The sequence below is a fragment of the Pinus tabuliformis genome, chromosome 8 (genome assembly GCF_031772625.1).
Source record: "Pinus tabuliformis cultivar Carrire ecotype Pingquan chromosome 8, CPIR1, whole genome shotgun sequence".
NCBI lineage: Eukaryota > Viridiplantae > Streptophyta > Pinopsida > Pinales > Pinaceae > Pinus > Pinus tabuliformis.
Genome location: NC_142294.1, coordinates 1,405,242,848 through 1,405,267,174, shown reverse-complemented (window position 1 = coordinate 1,405,267,174; position 24,327 = coordinate 1,405,242,848). Strand labels below are relative to the sequence as shown.

General features: G+C 34.5%; 1 protein-coding gene across 1 annotated transcript; it reads left to right on the top strand.

The window, feature by feature from the left end:
* The first annotated feature begins 1,957 nt into the window (after positions 1-1,957).
* LOC149240813 (MADS-box protein GGM13-like) lies at positions 1,958-4,231 on the top strand. Its single transcript, XM_089367369.1, has 7 exons — positions 1,958-2,203; positions 2,482-2,551; positions 2,693-2,751; positions 2,989-3,088; positions 3,184-3,225; positions 3,326-3,367; positions 3,982-4,231. Exons 1-7 carry the CDS (start codon positions 2,022-2,024, stop codon positions 4,129-4,131), a joined length of 645 nt encoding a protein of 214 aa, XP_089223495.1. The 5' UTR covers positions 1,958-2,021; the 3' UTR covers positions 4,132-4,231.
* Positions 4,232-24,327: the final 20,096 nt, after the last annotated feature.

Genomic DNA, 24,327 nt, shown 5'->3' with positions numbered 1-24,327 from the left:
TTCTCTCTTGTCCTCATTTTCATTAGATTCCAAAAACTCCAATTTTGCTATTTCCTTAGCCAAGTGAGATACCTTATGGTCCAACTTTTAGACTTGTAGTTGGAGTACATTAAAAAATTTACTATTTTCATAGCAAGCTAAGATACCTTATTGTCCAACTTTTAGACATCTATTTTCATAGCAAGCTAAGATACCTTATGGTCCAACTTTTAGACCTCTAATTTGAAAGCATCAACACATTTAGCATTTCATGTTGGCCTTACTTTTCTTTACAAGGAATTTCCCATTATTGTTTTCACTTGTTAATAAATATCCCCTTTATATATATCTATCAAATCTTTTATAAATTATATACGTATCTATCAAATCTTTTATAAATTATATACATGTCAAGTCTCCACCATCCAACTTTTTCTATTCATTTTATAAAAAACACCTTTCAACTCTTGCATCTTTTCTACAAGATTTATCTCATTTTTGGGCCTCCTAATTTATCTACTCCCAACGAATGGAAACGATGTTTTCAAAGTTGATCTGAACCCAACCCATGTGTCGGGATGGCCTCTACAAACAACCAACCCTAGAATGACTATATTGACGATTGTTACACCTAGGCATTTTTGTAGCCATGCTGAACGAGACATTGATAAGAGATGGCAAAGATTTGGATGATAGGAGGTGATTAAAATGGCTATAGAAGGTTCGGATAAAAGGTTGGTGTGAGGAGACATGGAGGCCAAATGAGAGGCATGAGGAGTTTTGGGAAAAGGCCAATGAAGAGGAGAGTACTTCCATTGAGTAGTCTACCTCGATCATGGATGGAAAAAACAAAAAAACAAATAGCAATGAGAAAAACCATTAGTAGGATCATTGAGACAAAACAATAAGGAAAGCAAGGAAAAAAGCTATTTCCTAAACCCAAGAAAAGGATGGGACTTAACACAAGCATGAATCCAGGATATTTGGGAGATATGTCCAGTTGGAGCCCAATATCCGATTTTAAAACCAAGAGTAAGCCGGAACATAGGTAATAACTCAACTGCAAGAATAAATTGGGGAAGACTCAACTCCAAGCAGACTGCAACATTGCAACAAGCACTCTATCGAAGCACATTCCAAAGACTCTTGTAAATTTGTTCGTTTAGCAGTGTCAAGGTCTAAGTTGATGGTGTAGTCATTCAAAAGATTTTTTGGTTCATTTAATTTCAACAGATAATTAACGGGCTCACGCATTAGTTGAGATGCTACACCTCACTTCAGCATGAATACAATCCCGCCTTTGTTGTTATTTATGTCAGAACTGGCATTTTCAGTTCGCTAATGCTTACTCTGATATTTCAATAAAATCGTCCATGGGACCCTTGGTGGTTATTATTACCATCTTCAGTCTGGTCTTTGTAACTTTCCACTGGTCCAGAGGCCAAATCCTCATATATCCCCATTGTGTGGTGTTAAGGCCGATTCCCTCTTTGGATGGTTGTACCCATTATTAAGTCTTCCCAAGTTTTGTTGATCATGACAGGAAACTGATGACAATGACGTAACGATCTCCGTTGACACATTTGGTATATGCTAATCATGGTTAACAGCAAAACCTCGGGTTACAACGCACTAAAATAAGACCTCCATTAAATGCTGGTGGTCCATACATCATCTGTTCAACAAGTGGAGATCTACAACTGGACCTTCAGTGTTTACAGTGTGGCGTACCTACTTACAGCTATTCTGTCCCAAATTGAAGCTACCTTTCAGAAATTTCAACTTTTCATGGGGCGTTTCCAAAATAGAAATCTTTCACCAGTCGTACCATTGCATTAAGATACATGATAAATGAAATTTAAATGCTAGTGTTCGTTTATGATCTCTTTTCTTATATATAGTCATTGTAGAGTCTGCATTCTGGCATTGGGCGAGGGTTAGGGGGGTTTAACTTGGATTGCAAGCTGCTGGTGTTGTTTCTGTGATTCAAGGGAAGGGAAGGGAAGCGAAGATATTCCTAGAGAAAGAGAAGATCAATATCAATGGGGAGGGGGAAGATTGAAATAAAAATGATTGAAAATACAGCAAACAGGCAAGTCACATTCTCTAAGAGAAAAGGAGGACTTCTTAAGAAAGCTCACGAGCTCTCCGTTTTATGCAATGCAGAAATTGCTCTCATCGTTTTTTCCAACACCGGCAAACTCCATGATTGGTCAAGCTCCAGGTTCGCTTATAAACAATTTCTTTTCTCGCAACTCTATTAGCAATTATGTGTTTTATAGTTTGATAGTTTATTTTAAATTCTTAATAATAATATTGCATACATTTTTCCATCTAACTTTATCATATCATTATATCCACATATAAGGATTAAAAGTTTTTTTTATATATTGTCAGTCAATCAATAGTGTTTTATTTTAGTAATCACACTCTAGCATTAGTCTTTGGCCATCCTCACAAGTGATCTTCAAGTTCAAGCTAATTTTTTTATGTTTCAAAAAGCATGAAAAAAGTTCTGGAAAAGTACCAGAAATCGGATCAAGGACTAGGACTTATGGACTATCAACAAGAAGTAAGCATTGTGTTTCACCTAGCTCGCAGATAGAGACTTTTCTAGATCTTATCTAATCGATTAGACCTACCATGCTTTACATTGGGCTTAAGAAGATTTTCTTGCTTTTTCGGGGCTGTAACTTGCGCAACAAAATAGCAGCTATTGTGTGAAATGAAACGAATCACCAAAGAAAATGAAAGCCTTCGAGCTCGTTTAAGGTAATGTATTTCGAAATTTGTTTATGTAATAATGTTATACTAAGTTTTTAATAGTATTTTTTATAATATTGGAAGGTTATTTTCATTTAGATCCTGGAATTTTTAGAATATTTGAAAAGCAAGACATGAGATTATTTAGATTGTCTATATCCAGATATTTTAAATTTTAAAAACTCAAAATATGATAAATTTACATTCTAATTAAACCCCACAATATTTCAAAAAAATTCTCTGCAGGCATATGAATGGCGATGACATCAATTCGTTGAAGCTTCCCGAACTCTTCCATCTTGAACAGCAGCTTGAAGCGGCCGCAACCCAAGTTCGAAGAAGAAAGGCAAATTTTGGTTACTATTAACAGTTTTCGGTTGTTTATATATCTAGGTATTAAAAAAAGCATGGCATGTTAAGCTATTACTGTGTGTTAAACAGGATCAAGTTTTAGACAATGAAAAAATCAAGCGAAGGAACAAGGTAGCGTGAACATTTTTTCTCCCTGTAATTCCATTTTCTACTCCGTGTCACATTTTCTGAGGTTTTCTTTTAGATTTTCTTTGCCTTTTTTTTCTTTTAGATGCGCCGTATGGAAGAAGAGAACAGCATTCTGCACGAAATGGTAAGTTTGACATAGTTATTACAAAAGTTTCGACCAGATTTACAGAACTTTTACGTGTTGAATGATTGAAGATTTCTGTTAAAGATTTTCTGAATAAGATTATATAATAGGTGTAATCCGTCTAATGTTATGTTTTGGATCAGATATCTATTTATCATCATGGCAAGTTTTTTTTTCTCTATGATATATGGGATATCTTCATCTATCATCAGGGACCAAAGAAAAATTTATAATGATAATGGATGGAGTTCTCATCAGAATTTAAATATTTTTGGAATAAGATTAAAATCTTTCTGGAATAAGATTGGAATAAGATTATAATCTTTTGGAATAAGATTATATAATAAGTGTAATTCGTCTAATGTTATGTTTCGGATCAGATATCTATCTATCATCATGACAAGTCTTTTTTCTCCATGATGATATGAGATATCTCCATCTATCATCAGGAACCAAAGAAAGATTTATAATGATAATGGATGGAATTCTCATCAGAAACTTTGAAAAGATCACATACAGTACACAGTGCTATCCCAGAAATCTTTAATTTTTAAATGTTATTAATAATCAGTAAATATATGTGGTTTCTAACTGTAATGGGATTGTGTTTGTAGGTTGACCAGCACCATGGACAAATGGAGGACGATAACAGTCAGATTAATTTCCTATTTTGTCAACCATTACATAGATCGGGTACTGCTTTTCCTGCACCACTACTCCGCCTGCAACCAAATCAGCCGAACTTGCAGGATATTGGATATTAATTACTGAACGACAGTCTGTGTGCATCATAATGAGAAGGTTCATGGACTTCTCAGTAACAGTCAATTATGAAAATTCGAAGTTTGTGAGAAATTATTTCGAGTTGTGAGTACCACATTTCAGTTTACCTATATAAATGGTCATATAACATGGTCAAGTATATTAAACTAGTGGGAAATAATTATTTAGATCTATGAACACCATGTTACAATAAACATATAAATTATGCTGTCTGAAATTGCACAGATAAATTGTCAAAGCTGCACGGTGAACAAATAGTTTGAGTGATACTGATTTATCTAATGGTCTTAGAAGCGCAAGTCTAATTATAAATGCAAGTTCGTAAGGATTCTTGTGAACAACCTCCATTAAGCGAATTATTATAAACATATGTTTGTATGTCTCCCTTGATCTCTATGATGATTAACGTATGGTGAAATGTTTTTTCTACGAGGACCCTTGTGTCTTTTCCTTTCACTGTTCTTTATGTTAATATGCGGCATCTATAACTAATTATTAAAAATATGTATCAGTATGTTTTTCTTATCCTTTATGATACATCTATGGTGGTGTGTTTTTACTAGTAGAACATTTATGTCTTTCCTTAGGATTATGAATATATGTGGGTATGTCTCTTTTTTAAGACCTGGCCTGAAGGATTTTTATGGTTTGTATGCTAGGGTAAGGAATGTGAATGTTTGTTTTCTTTCTAGGACCTATGTGAACATGTATATTTTGAATAACCTTTATGGTTTGTGTGTGTCCTTAGAAGGGTAGCGAATGTGAATGAATGTGAATGCCTGTTTTCTTTGTGGGACCTATGTGATCATATATATTATGAATCACCTTTATTTTGAAAGAGCTTTATGAATATGATTTTATATTATATTTGTATTATATATAAGAATTTTATGATGATAAATATTTAAGGAATTTTATAATTACATATTTCTGTCTATGTTAATTATTTTTAATGGATTTTTTATTATATTAATTTATATTAAATTATTTAAATATTATAATAAATAACAGATTAAAGTTGATAATTGATATATATATATATATATATATATATATATAGATATATGTATATATATATATATATATATATATATATATATATATATATATATAATATATATATATATATATATATATATATATATATATAAATTTTTTATAAAATATTTATATTTATTAATATTGTAGATAGTCGATGATTATGCCATAAAAATATTTGGTGGTTAAAAAAGTCATTTTTATGGTTAATACTTTTAATTTAATTTATAAAAAAAAAAAAATACTATTTGAAAAAGTAAAGAAATTCATGGGTATTATGATGGAGAAATATATTTTAAGTTATAGTTATATATAACTTAAACTTGTAAGTCCACATTAAAATAATTTTTCATTATTAATATAATTTTAAGTATACCTCATTATTAATTAGTATATATTTTATTGATAATCTACATTGAATATTTTATTATATACAACATTAAAATATGTCCTTTTAATATTTTTTTCTATATATAGATATATATGAAGATGATATCAGACATAAATTATTTGACATAGATGTTGGATTTAGACAAAGAAAACATATACCTAAAAAATATAGACTTACAAGTTTAAGTTATAGTTATATATTTTAAGTTATAGTTATAGTTAAAAGGACTTACAAGTTTAAGTTATATATTTTATATAGAATTGAGAAATATAATTTAAACAATGGAAAAATACACATTTGATTGTATTTTAAAATAGGTTTGAACCTGAATAAATTTGATCCCTCTGGGCTCATGTTAGATCATCCATTCTTACCATGAATCTATATTGATAGATATCAATTCATGATAAGCATCAAAACACTTACCCTATGATACATCTCACGTTTCTCACATTAAAAATAATCATAAAAATTAACTAATTTATAATTTTATTTTAGATTATTATTATTATTATTATTATTATTATTATTATTATTATTATAAAAAAGAATTAATATATGACTTAAACATGTTTACACTTTAAAATACATGTAACATTTTTTTAATTATGAAAATTCACCCCCTCTTTACCATGAAGTGATCAATTTTAACCTATAATGTTCATAATAGGAAATAAATAGGAATAGAAAAGCATGCTTATGAACAACAACCAAAAATTGCACCCACACATAAATATCATATACACATAAAATGGCACCAGAATTGGATCTTTTATTAAAATTTCTAAGTAGAATAAGTACAAAATAATCTAGGAAAGAGGAACCTTGGATTTCTACAACAAGTGAAGCCAACCCAGGTTATGAAATCATTACCCAAGTGTTGGAAACTCTTCTCACTAAATCTTTGTGTTGACCCAAAACTTTATCGTTGCAGCAATTAGGAAGGAACTAAGTAATCTCCCTCTATAATGCTAAGAAATTCTTGAAAATGCAGCTAGTGTTTCTTCTCAAGAAACTCCACAAAACCAAGAAGGGAATTAGCCTCAATCTCACACCCCAGAAAACCCACAAAATAGGGTGTGCAACCCAATACCTCCACCAATTAGCATTACCCATATTTTTCGTAGAAATGCCAAGAAATTGAGCCACAATCCTCCCTCAAAATATCTTGTAAATTCCTCCACCAATTTCCCTGTTCCTTCAAACCTTAAGCCCCAACTTCTACTACTCATTATTCTCTGCATGCTTTCACTAGTGAGGACCTACGCAGGCCCTAGAAGATACAATTTTTACCTATCTTACTCCCTTAATTTATCACCTACGAATCACACTTAAATTCCAGCAATATTTATCCCAACAATTCATGAATTTTCCAGAATTTATCATGCACCTCCATTGCACTCTCCCACTAGTGAAAATTTCCCCAGCATCCTAGCCACATGTGGACCTAGGAATTAGCTCCTATTACAACTCCATAATGGCTCCCAAATTTCCAAAAATCGCCCCTAGGGTGGCACTCATGGTCCACATAAGCAGTTGAGATCTCCAACTGGAAATCTCCTTGTGCTAAATAACATCATGTTAACCTGGCTTGGTAGCTCAAGCAAATAGAATGTTCAGTTGTAAAATTGTCAAAAGGTGTCAAATGGATGCCTCCTAGCCTTATTTATAGAATTTGATCCTCTCTCCCTTGGTGGACCCAAATTTTTCACTGACTTGCACCCCTTTATCTCTCTCTCTCTCTTGCTCAACAAGTGAAAATTATCTCTAGAGGTCGAATTGCCTTATTTTTGTGGTCCCCACTTACCACTAAGGTTGTAATTTCTCCTATTCTCCTAAGTCCTCATGTCTCCCATATCAAAATTTCCTCCAATGGCCAAATTGAAAAATTGTGCTATGATTAGCACCACCTCAAGGATCTCTAATGACCTCCTCTAATGAAAAATATAAATTGGAGATACTACAGTGTTCCTAGAAAAAAATTCTTGTCCTCAATCAATGCTCGAACAAGTGTTCTCCCATTTGTTGACCCAAACTATCACTCCAAGCAACAATGGGGTCCCAATCATGCCACTAAGCCACTCCTAATCCATGCATTATCCTATCATAAAGGTGTCTCCAAATACTAAGGACCCAAAACATCTTGCTCAAGGTGAAGCACCTCTCACTCCATGTTCATACCCAAGGTGTAAGGGTGCAAGAGTCCTCCTATCTCCTTACAATATGTAGAGCACCTCGATCTTGTTAAGCCCCTATCAACTCCTTGAGAAGTTGTCTCGTCGGATATTCAATCTTGGGTACCTCAAGAGGGAACTTCTGAGGTTACAAACCAAGTCCCATAGTATATATCCCTCGCCCTGACATGTTAGTCACGACGACCTCCTATAAGTCATATAGCCACCCAAGTGTGTTGTTATCCAATCTCAACTAGACCCTGGGAAGTAAAGTTCCTGCTACCAAATGGAGTCCCAATGGAAAATATGTGTCACCTTCCCTTCTAAGAACCCACTCTCCCCAATTTATAACCCAACTGCTTAGCCCTATAGCTCTCGGTCCCAAACTAGTCTCCAAGTGAGTCCACCAGGTAGATGTTGCATTAGTCTAGTCATAACCACGACCTCCTCATGCTCCTACAAAGTCATCCACTCCAATAATCCTATGCCACATATCCAATAAGGAGAAACTCTACTGCACATAGGTCTATCCTGTCAAGGCACCCCACCAAATTCATCATCTACCAATCCACATCCAATATCGTGTAGAAACAATAGCAAGAAAGGCCTTCCTCTACCTCTAGTGATCACCCTAACAATCCATGACATATCATCCACACAAACATGTAGTGTTGCTTTTGTCATCCCCATGATCCTCCCATAATAAAGTAGTCATGACCCAATGGATTCCTGGATCCCACAGCCATATTGGAAGCCCATTACTCCCAATTCTTGTCACCTGCCACTAAGTAGTGCCAATGGATTCCAAGAACCACACATGCCCATTGTCCTACCATATGAGCACAGTGCCCCAAGTCATTAGTGAATATCTACAGGGTGAACTACTCTCTGTGCAACTGAAACCCAATGGAAGACCTGTACGATCTTCCCCTATAGAAACCAACTCATCCCTTAGGGTAGTTGAACTTCCAAGCTTTGATATGTTGAGATCCCATGTTAATCACAAAAGGAAATTTCCATGTCGATGCTACAACTCTCCAGTCATAACCAACTATCCATCATGCTCATACTGGGCCCTCATCTCCTGTAACTCTCGACCACCATACAAGTAATGGTTGAATCTGTCCTCAACCTCCCAAGGCCACTCAACAATTCCAGAGCCTACCACTCCATGGCTAGCCGTGATCATGAGAAACAAATTACCTTTCCATATGATAAAAGCCTCATGATCCCCCATGTTACAACTAGAATATGAACTGGATCTCCTACTATCATGGTCGTACCCACCCAAAATCAAAGTGTCCCACCAGTCAACTGTCTAAGATGAGCCTCCTGCATCCTATTGCTCGCAACAAAGGCATCAAGGGGCAACACCCAACTCCTCCATGCTTGCAAGTAATGGGGAGGAAAGATAAGCATGAATCCCTATGGATATCATCAAAATATGCTCATGTGCACCCCCAATGATCCTGGGTGAGCTACACCCAATGGCATGTCTGTCGTCCTTATCAGGCAGTCTCCTTGGAGGTAACACTCCAAAATACCACGGGCTAGCGTAAAAATTCATTGCATACAACCAAGTATCCATGCGCTCCTTAGCATACAAACATACACCTTTGTTCCCCTTGGCTCATTATTGTTCCAAGTTTCACACCTTTATGTATTGTTGGACACCACTACTAGATGTCATATCATCTTGAATCAGCTGGCATCCCTCTTGTGATGAAGTAGTTTCCACTCCATGTAGAAACTAAAGGTGGTTTGAATCACTCCTACTCCACAATGCAATCCCACACATCATGACACTCCACCATGCACCTTCGTGCTCAACTGCAAACCACTGCTCATTTTTGTATACTCCTACACACCACCGGATTCCCTAGTCTAAGGCTGAGACAATATGCGTTCATTTTCACCCTAGCGGTGTCGCCACCCCCACTATTGCATCACCATACCCTCCAACACATCTACCTCACCTCCAAATCCTCCCTAAGAGACGCAATAAGTGAATCCCCTTATGAACCAGTGGTGATGCCACCACTGCGCTACTCCTCTATGACCACTATGCTCCACATAATTGGGGAGAACCCTTGAACCCATACAAGGCACTATCTGGTGGCCTATTAATGCCACCTCCATTGAAAAACTCCTACCAAAGCATGTTGGCCACCTTGCAATATCGTGCATGAATGATGTGTTAGGGAAACTCGCAAAGTTTGCACATATATTATGGAAACGTGAAGGAACATGTGCTCTCGACTACTAGGTCAATCATCCCATCAATTCCATAACCATCATGTGCCTCTAGCATATGATGGAAAACCTCACCTCGATTCCAATGCCAACATGGGCTTCCAGTATCCACTCCACTTATGTAAACGAAACCTAGATCTGAGATAGATGTTACCTCATCCAATATATCCCTATCTATATGCCTCGTGGATGCATAATAAAAACCCTCTAGAACATAATCAAAACCATCTATATGTCACGATGATGTGATAAGCTTATTGAAACTAGGAATGTAAGTGCATTCAAAATAACTGGTGAACCTGAACGGTGACATATCTGAGATGCACTTGTAAGTTGCAACCATTGTGACCTTGTGACCTGGTAAGTCCTTGGGCAACGAAAATTCAAGGAGGAAAAAAATAAAAATAAAATAAAATCCATGAAGATCACGGCTCAAACTGCATTCAAACGGTTATTTACACAAATATGCATACTCCTTTCAATGCTCTCAATTTAATGAATCACAAAACCAACTCACAACTTTTTGGAGTTTTATATTATTATTTCACTTATAGAAATTATCTCAATCATATTGTCTATTAGCATATAAAATTTGAAAAATGCCCAATAATTAAAGGTGGAAATTATTTATTTTTTTAAATTTTAATTTTAATATTTATTTTGAATTAAGAAATATCTTTAATAAAATTGTAATATTTAGAATTTGATGCATGATTATATATACACCAAAATGATATATATTTATATGAAAGATAGAAGTTCAATTTTTTTTAAATAATATTTGAAAATTTAAAAAGTATATATATATATATATATATATATATATATATATATATATATATATATATATATATATAAATATAATAAAATAGTCAAAATATCAAATTTATTTCACTCTACCTCATGTTATATATATATATATATATATATATATATATATATATATATATAATTATTTAAGTTTTATATATATATATATATATATATATATATATATATATATATATATATATATATATAGTTCTATTTCTATTTTTTTGTATTTTGTAAGTATTTTTATTGTTACATGGTCTTATCTTTTATTGATTTTAGTATATATAATTATGGAAAATATCTTTTATTTTATCTTTTTTAATAATGATTATATCATAACATATTGTAACAAAACTAGATAACTATATAATATAACATTAGAATAATGATAAAATTCCAAATTTCTAAAACAAATCTTTTATTATCATTACTTTAAGTCACAATACCTCTTGTTTTAACCTCCAAATACCTAGCATGTATGTTTATTGCTCTAATTCAATATACCTTATACCTCTTATTTTGACCTAGGATGTATGTTTCCTTACACATCGACATAGCCAATGAAACAACTCAATAAAACATAGTAAAATAAGATAGAGATTACTAATTATCATGTCTAAGAGAAGGTTCAACATGCATGTGCTCCTAAGGATCTATGCCTATTTCATCATGTTTCTCCTGTGTCCAAGTGTGGTTGTAGCGAATACCTCACTTGTACCATCCATCATGTATTGGTCACAAGTGCACAATAAGATTTCACCATACCATGATAGAGTAGTCACAATTCATTGCAAATTTAAAACCCATAGTATGAGGAGGTGATGGAACTACTTATAGGGGCAATTTAAGATGATTCACAACACTAACCATATCTACAAAGTTTCGAGTGTTTGATGATTTTTAATTTCCATCATGGTTTCAACTTATTTTTTCCATTTTCAAAGTTCTAATATGATTTTGGTTAAATGAATTGAATAGTTTTTTTTGTTATAACTTTTCTTTTGTAATAATCTCGCAAATTCGTCCTTCAACCTATCCCAATGAATAGTCTAATTTATCACTTACAATGTGATTTTATAATTTCCTTCACAATGTATAAAAAATTGTGCTTATCCTCATTTAAATCACATAAAGTACAACACCCTTTGCTACAATGGTAGTGTGCTACTAAATCACATGTTACAAGAGAGGTGCTCCCAATAATTTGATTAATGCACATATCTTATAACTAAAATGAAAATACAAAAGCTCAATCTCAAATTTTGAATCTCTCCATACACCCCAAATTCACAAGATAATCTAAAGCACTTATAGGAAAACACATAGCAATGAGATGGAATCTATATTAATATCTGATATCATATAAAAGAAAACCAACCAACTTTTCCAATTCCTATAAATACCATTTCAAAGAGTAATGGAAAATAAATTCCTATAGGTCTCAAGAAAAAAACCACCTTTTCCAATTCCTATAAATACCATTTCAAAGAGTAATGGAAAATAAATTCCTATAGGTCTCAAGAAAAAGTTGATTTAACCCCACATTCATATTCATTTCCATCATATCATTAATAATTGCTAACTACGCTTCCATAAATATGGTTGTATGGAAGTGAAATGGCTTACCATAATATTCATCATATCAAAATTTATGTGCTTATCACTTAAGTTAGAATGTGTATTGTTAAGACAAAAACAATGTTCATTTCCATTATATCATTAATAGTTTCTAACTACCCTTCCATAAATATGGTTGTATGGAAGTGAAATGGCTGCCATAATATTCATCATATCAAAACTTCTAGGCTTATCACTTAAGTTAGAATGTGCATTGTTAAAACAAAAACAAATCAGGGAAGTGTTAAATTGATAACCTCCCATTTAAATCAAGAATTCCTCAACTAATCTTGTTTCCTTCTTTCTTTTTTCAACCGTCAGACTATTTTCCCATGAGGCACAAGGTAGAATTCAAACCTATGAAAGCATCGTGTCTCTAATACGATTCATTCGACAAACATATTTTCCCATGAGGCACAAGATAGAATTCAAGCCTATGAAAGCATCAAGTCTCTAATATGATTCATTCGACAAACATACTTAATTGAAGGTTCTTTCATAATCGTTTGAAGTGCAATTATGGTTAAGGAATGAGGAGCTTATTAGCTTGTGATTCCGTGTACAATAATGAAGTTATAGAGCATTTTGTATTTTTTACATTATAACATATTGCATGCTTAATTGAAAGGTTTTTTCGTGGAGCTTATTAGCTTGTGATTCATCGTACAGTAATGAAGTTATAGAGCATTTTGTTATTCTGTTTTTTTTATATGATTTTTATTTTGAGTGGGTATTAGATTTTATATATATATATATATATCTTTTTTAATTAGATGTTAGTACTTAATTGAAAGGTTTTTTTTAGTGGAGCTTATTAGCTTGTGATTCATCGTACAGTAAGGAAGTTATAGAGCATTTTGTTATTCTATTTTTTTATATGGTTTTTATTTTGAGTGTGTATTAGATTTTATATTTCTTTCTTTTGAAGTATTTTTTTTAATTAGATGTTAGTTTAAATAAATCTAATTAATAAAATGATTTCATTTATATATTATAAAATTGCATTTATTAAAAAAATATTATACGACCTTAATCAAAATATAGCTTAAATGTCATGTCTTACGATTTATTTATTAACATAATATTATAATTTAAATTCTAAAGATTGATAATTTCATAGCAATATTTCATGATAAACTACTAAAAAATAAAGGCTTAATAATTTCATAATAATATTGTATCCAAAACTATTATTAATATAAGGTTAAATAACACTAAACATGCTCGTAATAATGATTTATAAGAAATTTAAAAGTCTCAGTCAATCAGTGGTGTCTATTCCCATCACATGCAGCCCAATTCACCCAAAGGAAACAAAAATAGTGAATCCAATAAATCGATGGTATCATTTTTTAATGCAAGTTAAATTTTTAATGGTTGAATGGATTGAAATCATGAAGTCTAATACAATCTTTGTTATTCATACAATGGTGATATTCTTGTGAATTTGTAACAATATCCGTGTACTTGACCTACCTAATAGGTTTGTTGTATGTAGCAATGGAATCCCTATTGTTGGCTATAGATATGTCTCTATAATCATTTGATTGATCCATGAAGTTCTCCTCTAGTGCGTTATTCCTATATACAATAAAATCCATAACCGAAAAGCTACGCATCTGTGACTCCAAGAGGAATAATACATCTATCTTTTTCTATTTGTATTGTGCACACTCGTCGAAATGCTGAAAGCGGAATTATAAAGATTGCTGTGGATGAAGAAGACGCGTTGGTATATTCTCTGTTGAAGCAAATATGGTAGATAGAAAAGGGTATAATCTACCAGCGTATTGAGAGATCAACGGATATGCACCACAGTCATTGCCGCTAGTTCTTATTGAGCACCCAATAAGCACAAAAAGATAACAAGGCTCAGTTAAACTTACAGAGCCGAGCCATGAAAAAAATGAGAAGGCCACGATTTAGCTAGAATTCAACAGAAAATCGCCATTGCTGATCAGTTAAGCTTTACAGAACCGAGCCAGGATGAGAACGGCAACGATTTATCTAAAAGTCAATAGAAATTGCCATGAATACGGCCGTTCAAAATACATGAATTCAAATAATTATTTACCTAAATGGGCTGAAACCAATCAATTTTATAAATTAAATAATGGATAAATACCAATTAAATATTAATTTAATTTTATTATTAATTACAAATATTTTAAAAATCATGACAAACCCTCAAGCAGGTGGATTATATGTTTCCAGTAGCTCTACGATCTCTAAACATTCAGATTGCCTCTTTCATGTTAGAATTAAATTTTAGGTTTCAATATTGATAGGGGATCAATGTCAAAGGCTCGAAACCCTAGCATCTTGGGCAATCGTGTTAGGGTTTTAAACTCTGCTTTGTCTAAAGATTCACACTGCCTCTTTCATGTTAGAATTAAATTTTAGGTTTCAATATTGATAGGGGATCAATGTCAAAAGCTCGAAACCCTCGCATCTTGGGCAATCTTGTTAGGGTTTTAAACTCCACGTTGTCTAAACATTCACATTGCCTCTTTCATCATAGAATTAAATTTTAGGTTTCAATATTGATAGGGGACCAATGTCAAAGGTTCGAAACCCTAGCATCTTGGGCAATCGTCTTAGGGTTTTAAAAACTACGTTGTTTAAACATTCAGATTGCCTCTTTCATGTTAGAATTAAATTTTAGGTTTCAATATTGATAAGGGGATCAAGGTCAAAATCTTCGGCAATCGTGTTAGGGTTTTAAACTGTACGTGGTCTAAACATTCACATTTCCTCTTTCAGGTTAGAATTAAATTTTAGGTTTCAATATTGATATGGATCAACGTCCAAGGCTCAAAACCCTAGCATCTTGGGCAATAAAAATTTGCAGTTTATTGAAATAATTTGATTTAAAAAAATGTTGTAGTTTATTGGGGTTATGTTTTGGAAAGTTTTTCAGTAAATTTTATGGTTTAAATTGTTTAAAATTAAATAATAATTTTTTGGAATTACAAATTTGATTGATAAATTTTTTAAATTTCAATTTTTAAAAAGAAATTTCAAAATGCTGAATCCAAAAAAATAACCCAAAATAATCTGCACGAGTCCAATCAAAATTCCAAAACATAACATATTTAAATAAAACTTTAAAAAATAAGATTGCCAAAATGAATTTTCCAAACCAAAGAAAATGAAAAAAATGTTACCCACCAATAGAACATTCAATAAAGAAAGAAACAAATTCAACTGGCATTGAGCGCAATTAAAAATAATTATAGAGATGACTTCTCGAATTGGGAAATCAATATCACCTGTGTTTGTCTGAATCTTGCAGGCACAGATTCATGGCAGGTGAATTCGTAATTTAGGTGAATTTGTAATATGGTCAAGATAGAAATGGGAAATACATAGTTATGTTTTTGAAATTGAAAAATTATTTTAAAACTTTTATATATATTAAATTTCAAAATTTTTAAAATAAATTAAAGCTATTGACAAAAGACTTAAGTAGGTGATAGCAATTTTTTTATTTTGATAGCAAATCTTTTTGTTGGAATATTGAGATTTTTTTTTTAAATCTAAAACTGAGTGGTTGAATATTTTTTTATTTTTATGATTAATAAATATAGTTAAAAACTTTTGATGAAGTAATATAACAATTATAATTGAGGAAATACCTTACGATAAAAAAGGAAATCCGTAATAAAATTATTTTCTTACCGTTTTTCCTAAACTGATTGTGAAATTTCAAGAAAGGAGTCTAAGATATATTGTACTTATTTGATGGTCGATGAGTTTTTATGATTAATGGTGCATTGTGTATAGTATTTGATATCTCTTTTCATGTTTCAAACAAAACGAGTACATATATTAAAATGATCATGCTACATTATTAAAAAGATAATGCTCCTATGACATGAATATACAATGCATGAAGATCCAAAAATATCTCAGTTTTTCAGATTAACAGGTTTCCTATGTTTAAAAATAATTTAGCGACATTTACATTAAGTAGAAAATTTAAATAAAAATAAAAGTATATCTGTTTACCAAGTTTTAAAGTTAAAATTACAAGATCGAGTGATTTGAATTTAAATTATAAGGTTGAGTGGTTTGAAAATCTAAATAAAGATTAATTTATTTTGTAATTTATTTTTTTAATTTTAATTAATTAATCATTTGTAAAATGGATCACTGGTTTAAGATGGAATAAGAAATCTAATATCATCAAATTATTGTAAAATTTACAAGTTATGATGCATTCTCATTGAGACTAAGGTTTTAAGATTCTTCGTGCACATTGACTATATCAATGAGCATGACAACATCGAGGAGTAAAATTAAGACAATAGTTTCTTTATTAAAAATTATGTTGGAAACAATTAAAAAAATTGAATCATAATAACAAAGAGAACCTTGAAAATTGTGTTTACATGTTTGTGAGTTATAAAAACATCTATTTACTATAATTGCAATCTCAACTCTTAAATGATGAGTTAAAAAATTTAAAAACCAAAAAATAATGGTATCAACCTTATTATTCAATAAGGAGTTTGTGAAAGTCAAATGATAAATCACAAAATCTCAAAACACAAATTTTAAATTATAATGGTCGTGATTTTTTTCACAAAACAATAATTATATATATATATATATATATATATATATATATATATATATAATAACATTTTATTTTCTAGCTTATGAAGAGTTACACTTCAACAAAACTTAACATGGTTTAAGATATAACAAAAACTACAACTTTAATATCCCAAATTATTTCAAATTCATTAAGTGTGTGAGTAGAGTATTTCTTAATAAAAATGAATTACAATTTAATGATATAGTTGATGATGAACCTACAATATTAAAACTTGAGTGAAAATGTTATAAAACTATTCACGTGGAGAATTAGTTATTTATCTCTATTATTTTTAGTATTACGACGAGCATAATTATTCATGAAATAGATGCTACATATCAAAGAAACTTACAATATTAAAAATATTGGTTATTTGTGGATATTTTATGTGTTAATTATTAATCAATTAGTTAAATCAATATTTTTTTATAATTTTATGTTGAATAAAGACACGTCTTGTAGTATATAGTCATTTAGCATGCTTATACTTTAAGGTGAATGTGGATAAAGAAAAACTGAGTCAACTAAGTCTCTCAAATGATACTCCTTTACATCTTGGTGGGGTTGGTTTAGGGGAGAGGTACATTAATGAGTGAAAACAGTTTATGGTAAACTGAAATCATAATTGAAGTGAAAATAGTTAGTGGTCAACTAAAATTAGAAGATACAGTGATGAATTGGTTAAGGATAACTCAAAATAGAACTCATGATATCTCACTTTTTAAATGAAAATGAAGAAATATTGATAATAATCCACAAATTTCAAGTTTCAATAAGAACCAACAAAATTATTAATTGGGAAAGAATAGTATGTAGATTGTAGAATCAGAGGAGAAATGTGCTAAAAGAATATATTGTATTGTATAATAAAGATAATATTAGAAATATTATTACATTTAAATTTAAGGAAAGGCAATGGTGTGACAAAAGTATAGATGGCAAAATAAAACAAATTTATTATAAGTAATCATTACTAATCTAAAAGATCCAAAGTATCTCTTTTTTCTATTAATATAAAATAAAAATGAACATTGCTAAAAAGAAAACAAATCCTCATGATCTACAAAGCAAAATTGAAAATTGCACTATTCTCAAATGTCATGGGATGAAATAATTTGTCATATTTGTAACACTATGAGGGTTGAAGATGAAAAGTACATTTTCTTATAATTTTTGGCATATATCCATATTAGATCTAATTTTCAAAAGATTTGTCACTTTACCAACCTTCCTAACCTTCTAATTTAGAAAATTTATATTGATATTGTAATGTACAAAGATACAACCTTAAAGAGATTCAAGTAACCACCACCACCACCAAGTTTTTTATTTAAATATGTTGTAAAGAATATAATAATTATTACAAGGAGAAGTTTCTATATTAAAATACATTATATATTTGTTGTGATGTGAATATTTCTCATATATATATATAATCTTGATGACGATGACACCATTAATGTTCAATGAGATTGAATTTGGCTTATAGGACATCAAGAAGATAAGAGATTATTTAAATCTCTTTAGAATTTTATCTATATGATTGAAATTCATTTGGAGAATAATTTTAAGATCACCATAATTTAGCTAACTTAGAAGGTCAGAGAAGCTAGTATTATTGCAAATCTTTTGAAAATGAGATATAATCTAGATATATGCTAGATAATCTAAGAGAAAGTGATTTTCCTCCTCTGCCCTCTTAATGTCGAAAATATTACAAATTTTTCCATTCCATGGGGTTTTAGAACTATCCAATGTCCACTTCCATTATGGTCATGTTAATTTCTTCTTTATACGAGTGAAAAATAAAAGTACTAAAAAGATAGCTTTGATCTTTTAAATTATGATTGATTATAATATGTTAATTTTATTTTTTCTTCAAAAAATGTTAGGGTCCCACCCTAACCCCCTTATTTATGTCTTGGGATCACGTCATAGTCAAGAGTCAATAAAGCCCATATTAATATTTGTAAGTGGTTAACCCGCAATTAATAACGGGACCACAGTTAGTTGCAAATGGGCGGAAGTATTAGATAGATGGTAAATAGGCGGTAGTATTAGATAGATGGTATTAATAAAACCCACGATATTGGTTCGTGGTATTGCATGTATGAGTCATATATAAAGGATAGAGACTCCCTGCGAGGAGCATTGTGTCTTGTTTTGTAATCGAGCTCTGCTCTATTAGAGGTTGCCCCCTCGAAGAGGCCTGTGAACATTTCTCTCTGAATAATAAAATCATTGCTATTCTGTGTTCTGGGTATACTTTCTTCGCATATTTTGTGTTCTCGGTATCTTTTCTTCACTTGGGTATTGATTTGCAGGTTAAGAGCATAACAAGTGGTATCAGAGCACTTTCCAGGGCTCGGTGGGATCTCCAAATTTTAGCAAAATTTTTTTTAGGCTAGAGACGTGTTCCGGCGTCTTTAAACCACGGGATTTGTCGCTAAGCGCATAAACCTGCGGATTTGGGGAGGCATGCACGCAAGAAATACAAGAGGTGGTCACGTCTGTTGGACTCCCTTGTAACCCCTGTGGGTACCCCTTCGAGTAGTAGCGCATTAGACAGAACCGCGCACGGACTGTCTTCCACGTACCCTCTAGGTATATAGGAAGCCCCCTAGCTCCCTTGAAACCTCGCCATAGATAAACCTTCGGCCGTCTTGTTGCTACAGTACACCGAGAACAGCACTCAGAGAGATTACTCACCCGTACGATAGGGTAGTCGGGTTGTACGGCTAAGGGTACGGTCGATCCTCCTTAGTTAGAGCCCTGAAACATTGGGCCGAGTACTACTGTCAGACCCTTATGTATATTGCGATCTGTAGCACCTGACACTCCCCAAGACCATAGTTCCCTTTCTATCGGGGGATCACACATCATCTATTCCAGATCAGCAGCAGCAGTTGTTCCACCATTCAGATCTCTCAGATCCACCCGATCGGATATTCCAGATCAGCAGCAGCAGTTGTTCCACCATTCAGATCTCTCAGATCCACCAGATCGGATATTCCAAATCAGCAGCAGCAGTTGTTCCACCATTCAGATCTCTCAGATCCACCAGATCGGATATTCCAGATCAGCAGCAGCAGTTGTTCCACCATTCAGATATCTCAGATCCACCAGATCGGAGTAGTTGCGAAGGGTTCCTGTACCTGGATATGATTTTCGCAGGACTTTTGGCGGCATTGACAGTTTGAGGATTTGGCGACTGCAGTATTGATCAGGAAGGAGTAAAACTCCGTTAGGAGTTTTCCAAAAAAAAAAAAAAAAAGTCTGAGATCTTCCGGGGCGCTTATTGGTGACCTAGCCCATCAGTATCAGGACGACGAGCTGAGCAAGGTGGTACCATTCAATTTCTTAGTAAAAATTTTTAGGCGGTCCCAATTTTTCATCAGGTTGGTGTATGGTAGAAACTCGCGCTCAAGCGATGGCCAATGAAAGGATCGACAAAATTGAAAACTATGTCAACTCCCTCCAAACTGCGGTGGACAAGATAGCACTTAACCTTCAAGGAATGAGTGACCACATAGAACTTGAGCTTAAAGGAATGAGTAACCAAATACAGGAGGCATTCTCAAAGGGCAAGAAGCCAGCCCACGAGGAGGCGTATAATGGCCATGAATACCATGAGGGTGAGTCTAGCCACTCTCCTCACGTTTGGCACTCCCATCCACCACCCAGTCAGCGACCTCCCAAGTTGGATATGCAGAAATTTGACGGTTCTCACACGTCCGCATGGCTAGCACAAATGGAGCAGTACTTCCAATTGAATCATATCACAGATGAGGGTACTAAGCTTATGGTTGGCACCATGTACTTGGACAATGAACGATGGCAATGGAAGGAATGGCATCAGCGTTGCAATGGACATTTTCAGAATTGGGCCCAATTTGCCAAAACTCTTCGCAGTCGCTTTGAACACGAAGACTCTTTTTTGGGGCGCTTCACTAAGCTCCGACAGACGGGTACAGTGGAGGAATATATTACTGCTTTTGAAGCCTTAGCCTTCCGCACTCAGGGTCTCACAGATGAGTTCTACATGGAATGCTTTATCAGCGGTCTTAAAGAAGCCATCAAAGCTCAGGTTCTACTCCACCACCCTCCCACATGGACAGAGGCTTGCCAGGTAGCCCGTAAGGTGGAGCGTGCATTAACAGCCCAATCCAGCCGCCCCAACTTCCCCGCTAAAGGTCGTCCCTCACAGGCTCCCAATATGACTCAGACACTTAAAATTCAAAAGGTGTCACCTGCGGAAATGGCCGAAAGAAGGAAGCAAGGACTATGTTACTACTGTGATGAAAAATATTCCCCTGGTCATAAATGCAAAGAGCACAAGTTTTTTCAAATAGATGCCACTGACTACAGCTCCACAGAGGAAGATCCACCACTTGAGGAACCGGAGGCGATAGAAGAAGATAACCAACAAGAGATTGTATCTGATGAACCAATTATTTCGCTGAATGCATTGGCAGGAATTTCCTCCCCTCAAACTCTCAAAATCAGGGGTTTTCTTAAACATCGCCCAGTAATAGTCTTGATTGATAGTGGAAGTACCCATAATTTCATCCACCAAAAGATCACTGAAGCAGCACATTGTTTCGTCCGGGCAGTTTCTAACTTCCAAGTCCAGATTGCAGATGGGGGCACAATGAAATGTGAAGGTCGTTGTGAAAATGTCAAAATTCAAATGGGGGATTATCAATTGAAAACCCACATGTTTGCAATACACATGGGGGGTTGCGACATTGTCCTCGGCGCGGAATGGCTCCGCACTCTTGGGCCAATCACAATGGATTTCCAGGAGTTATATATGAGTTTTAAGCAGAACAACTCCACACATACCCTCTGTGGACTACAGGCGGGAGCCCCCTCTATCATCAGCTCGCATAGGATGGAAAAATTGTTAAAAAACGGCCATCATGGAGTGGTATCTCAATTTAATGCCATCCAGGTAGTCGACACCATGCCCCCGCCAATTCATCCTGAGATGCAACAGATTTTAAATAAACATCGGACTGTCTTTGACAAGCCTCATGAGCTTCCACCCTCGCGAGGGGAACATGATCATAGCATCACATTGGTTCCAGGGGCCCAACCCCCAAATGTGAGGCCATACAGATATCCGTTCACCCAAAAGAATGAAATAGAAAAAATCATCAAGGAATTGTTGGAAGCAGGTGTCATTCGTCCCAGCATTAGTCCTTATTCATCTCCAGTGGTCATGGTCCTCAAGAAAGATGGGGAGTGGCGGATGTGTCCAGACTTTAGGGCCCTCAATAAGTTAACAGTCAAAGATAAATTTTCCATCCTAGTGGTTGACGATTTGCTGGACGAACTCAATGGGGCTCAATTCTTCATTAAGTTGGATCTTCGCTCAGGCTACCACCAAATTCGCATGAAGGAAGTCGACATTCCCAAGACAGCTTTCAGAACTCACGAAGGCCATTATGAGTTCCTGGTCATGCCATTTGGTCTCTGTAATGCCCCCTCTACTTTTCAGAGCCTTATGAATCACCTCCTCAAACCATATCTCAGAAAATTTGTCCTTGTCTTCTTCGATGACATCCTCATCTATAGTGGCACTTGGGCGGCACATCTTCAGCATGTAGATCTACTCTTGCAACTGCTCCGCACGCATAAATTATTTGTCAAGATGTCTAAGTGTGCGTTTGGCATGGAAGAAGTTGAGTATTTGGGCCACATTATGGGGCGTGAGGGTGTCAAGGTGGACCCAAAAAAGATCCAGGCAATGCAAGAATGGCCTCAACCTAAGACCTTGAAAAGCTTGAGAGGATTTTTGGGTCTCACGGGCTATTATCGTAAATTTGTCCGCAACTATGGCCGCATAGCGAAGCCCCTAACGCAACTCCTAAAGAAAAATTCCTTCTTCTGGAATGAGGAAGCACAACAGGCATTTACCGCTCTAAAAACTGCCATGTGTTCCACTCCTGTCTTAGCACTACCGGACTTCACCAAATCATTTGTCATTGAATGTGATGCTTCGGGAACAGGTATTGGAGCGGTCTTAATGCAGGAAGGGCGACCATTGGCCTTCACCAGCCAACAACTAAGTGGGAAGAATCTGGGCCAATCTACCTACGAGAAGGAAATGATGGCCATCTTACATGCAGTCGAGACCTGGAGACCTTACTTGTTGGGGCGACGTTTCCAAATCCGCACAGATCATCACAGTCTTAAATATTTTTTGGAGCAACGCCTCTCTTCTCCTCAACAAAATAAATGGTTAGACAAAATGCTGGGATATGATTATGAGATCATTTACAAGAAAGGGAAAGACAACAGGGTAGCAGATGCATTGTCGCGCCAATTTGAGGAGGAAAGTACTCTGCTCGCAATTTCCCTCCCCATTCCAGACTGGATTGAAGAGGCTCGCAGGGAATGGTTTTCACATCCAGGGCTCTCCCAACTCATTTCTCAATTGCAGGCAAATCCTAATTCCAGCAAGGGCTACTTGTGTCAGAATGATATTCTTCGCTACAAGGACAGAGTCGTAATATCACCAACATCCACCCTCAAAAGTCGCATTTTGGCAGAATTGCACTCATCTCCCATTGCAGGACATTCGGGCTTTCAGAAGACGTATGCTCGCACCAGAAGATCATTTTTTTGGACCGGCATGAAACAGGACATCCTTACTTTCGTAGCAGAATGTGACGTCTGTCAACGCCACAAAGGGGAAACTGTCAACACACCAGGCACATTACAACCATTGCCCATTCCGGCGTCAATTTGGACAGAGGTTTCCATGGATTTCATTACAGGTTTTCCAAAGTCTGGGAACAAGTCAGTCATCATGGTGGTTGTGGACCAACTATTGAAGTATGCTCATTTATGTGCCCTACCCCACCCATTTACACCAACCTTGGTTGCTCAAACTTTCATGGATCAGATCTTCAAATTGCATGGCATGCCCACTTCTATTGTATCCGACCGTGACCCAATCTTCACCAGTAATTTTTGGCAGGAGCTCTTCAGAATACAAGGCACTCAACTCAAACTCAGTACTTCATATCATCCGCAAACAGATGGTCAAACCGAAGCTGTCAACAAATGTCTAGAAACCTACCTTAGGTGTTTCACTTCAGAAAAGCAACACCTTTGGGTACAGTGGTTACCTCTGGCGGAGTGGTGGTATAACACCAACTATCATGCCACCACCAAAATGACTCCCTATGAAGCAGTCTATGGACAACTTCCGCCTTCCCCTACTTCTTATCTCTCGGGGTGCTCCAAAGTACAAGCCATGGATCAACTCCTACAACAC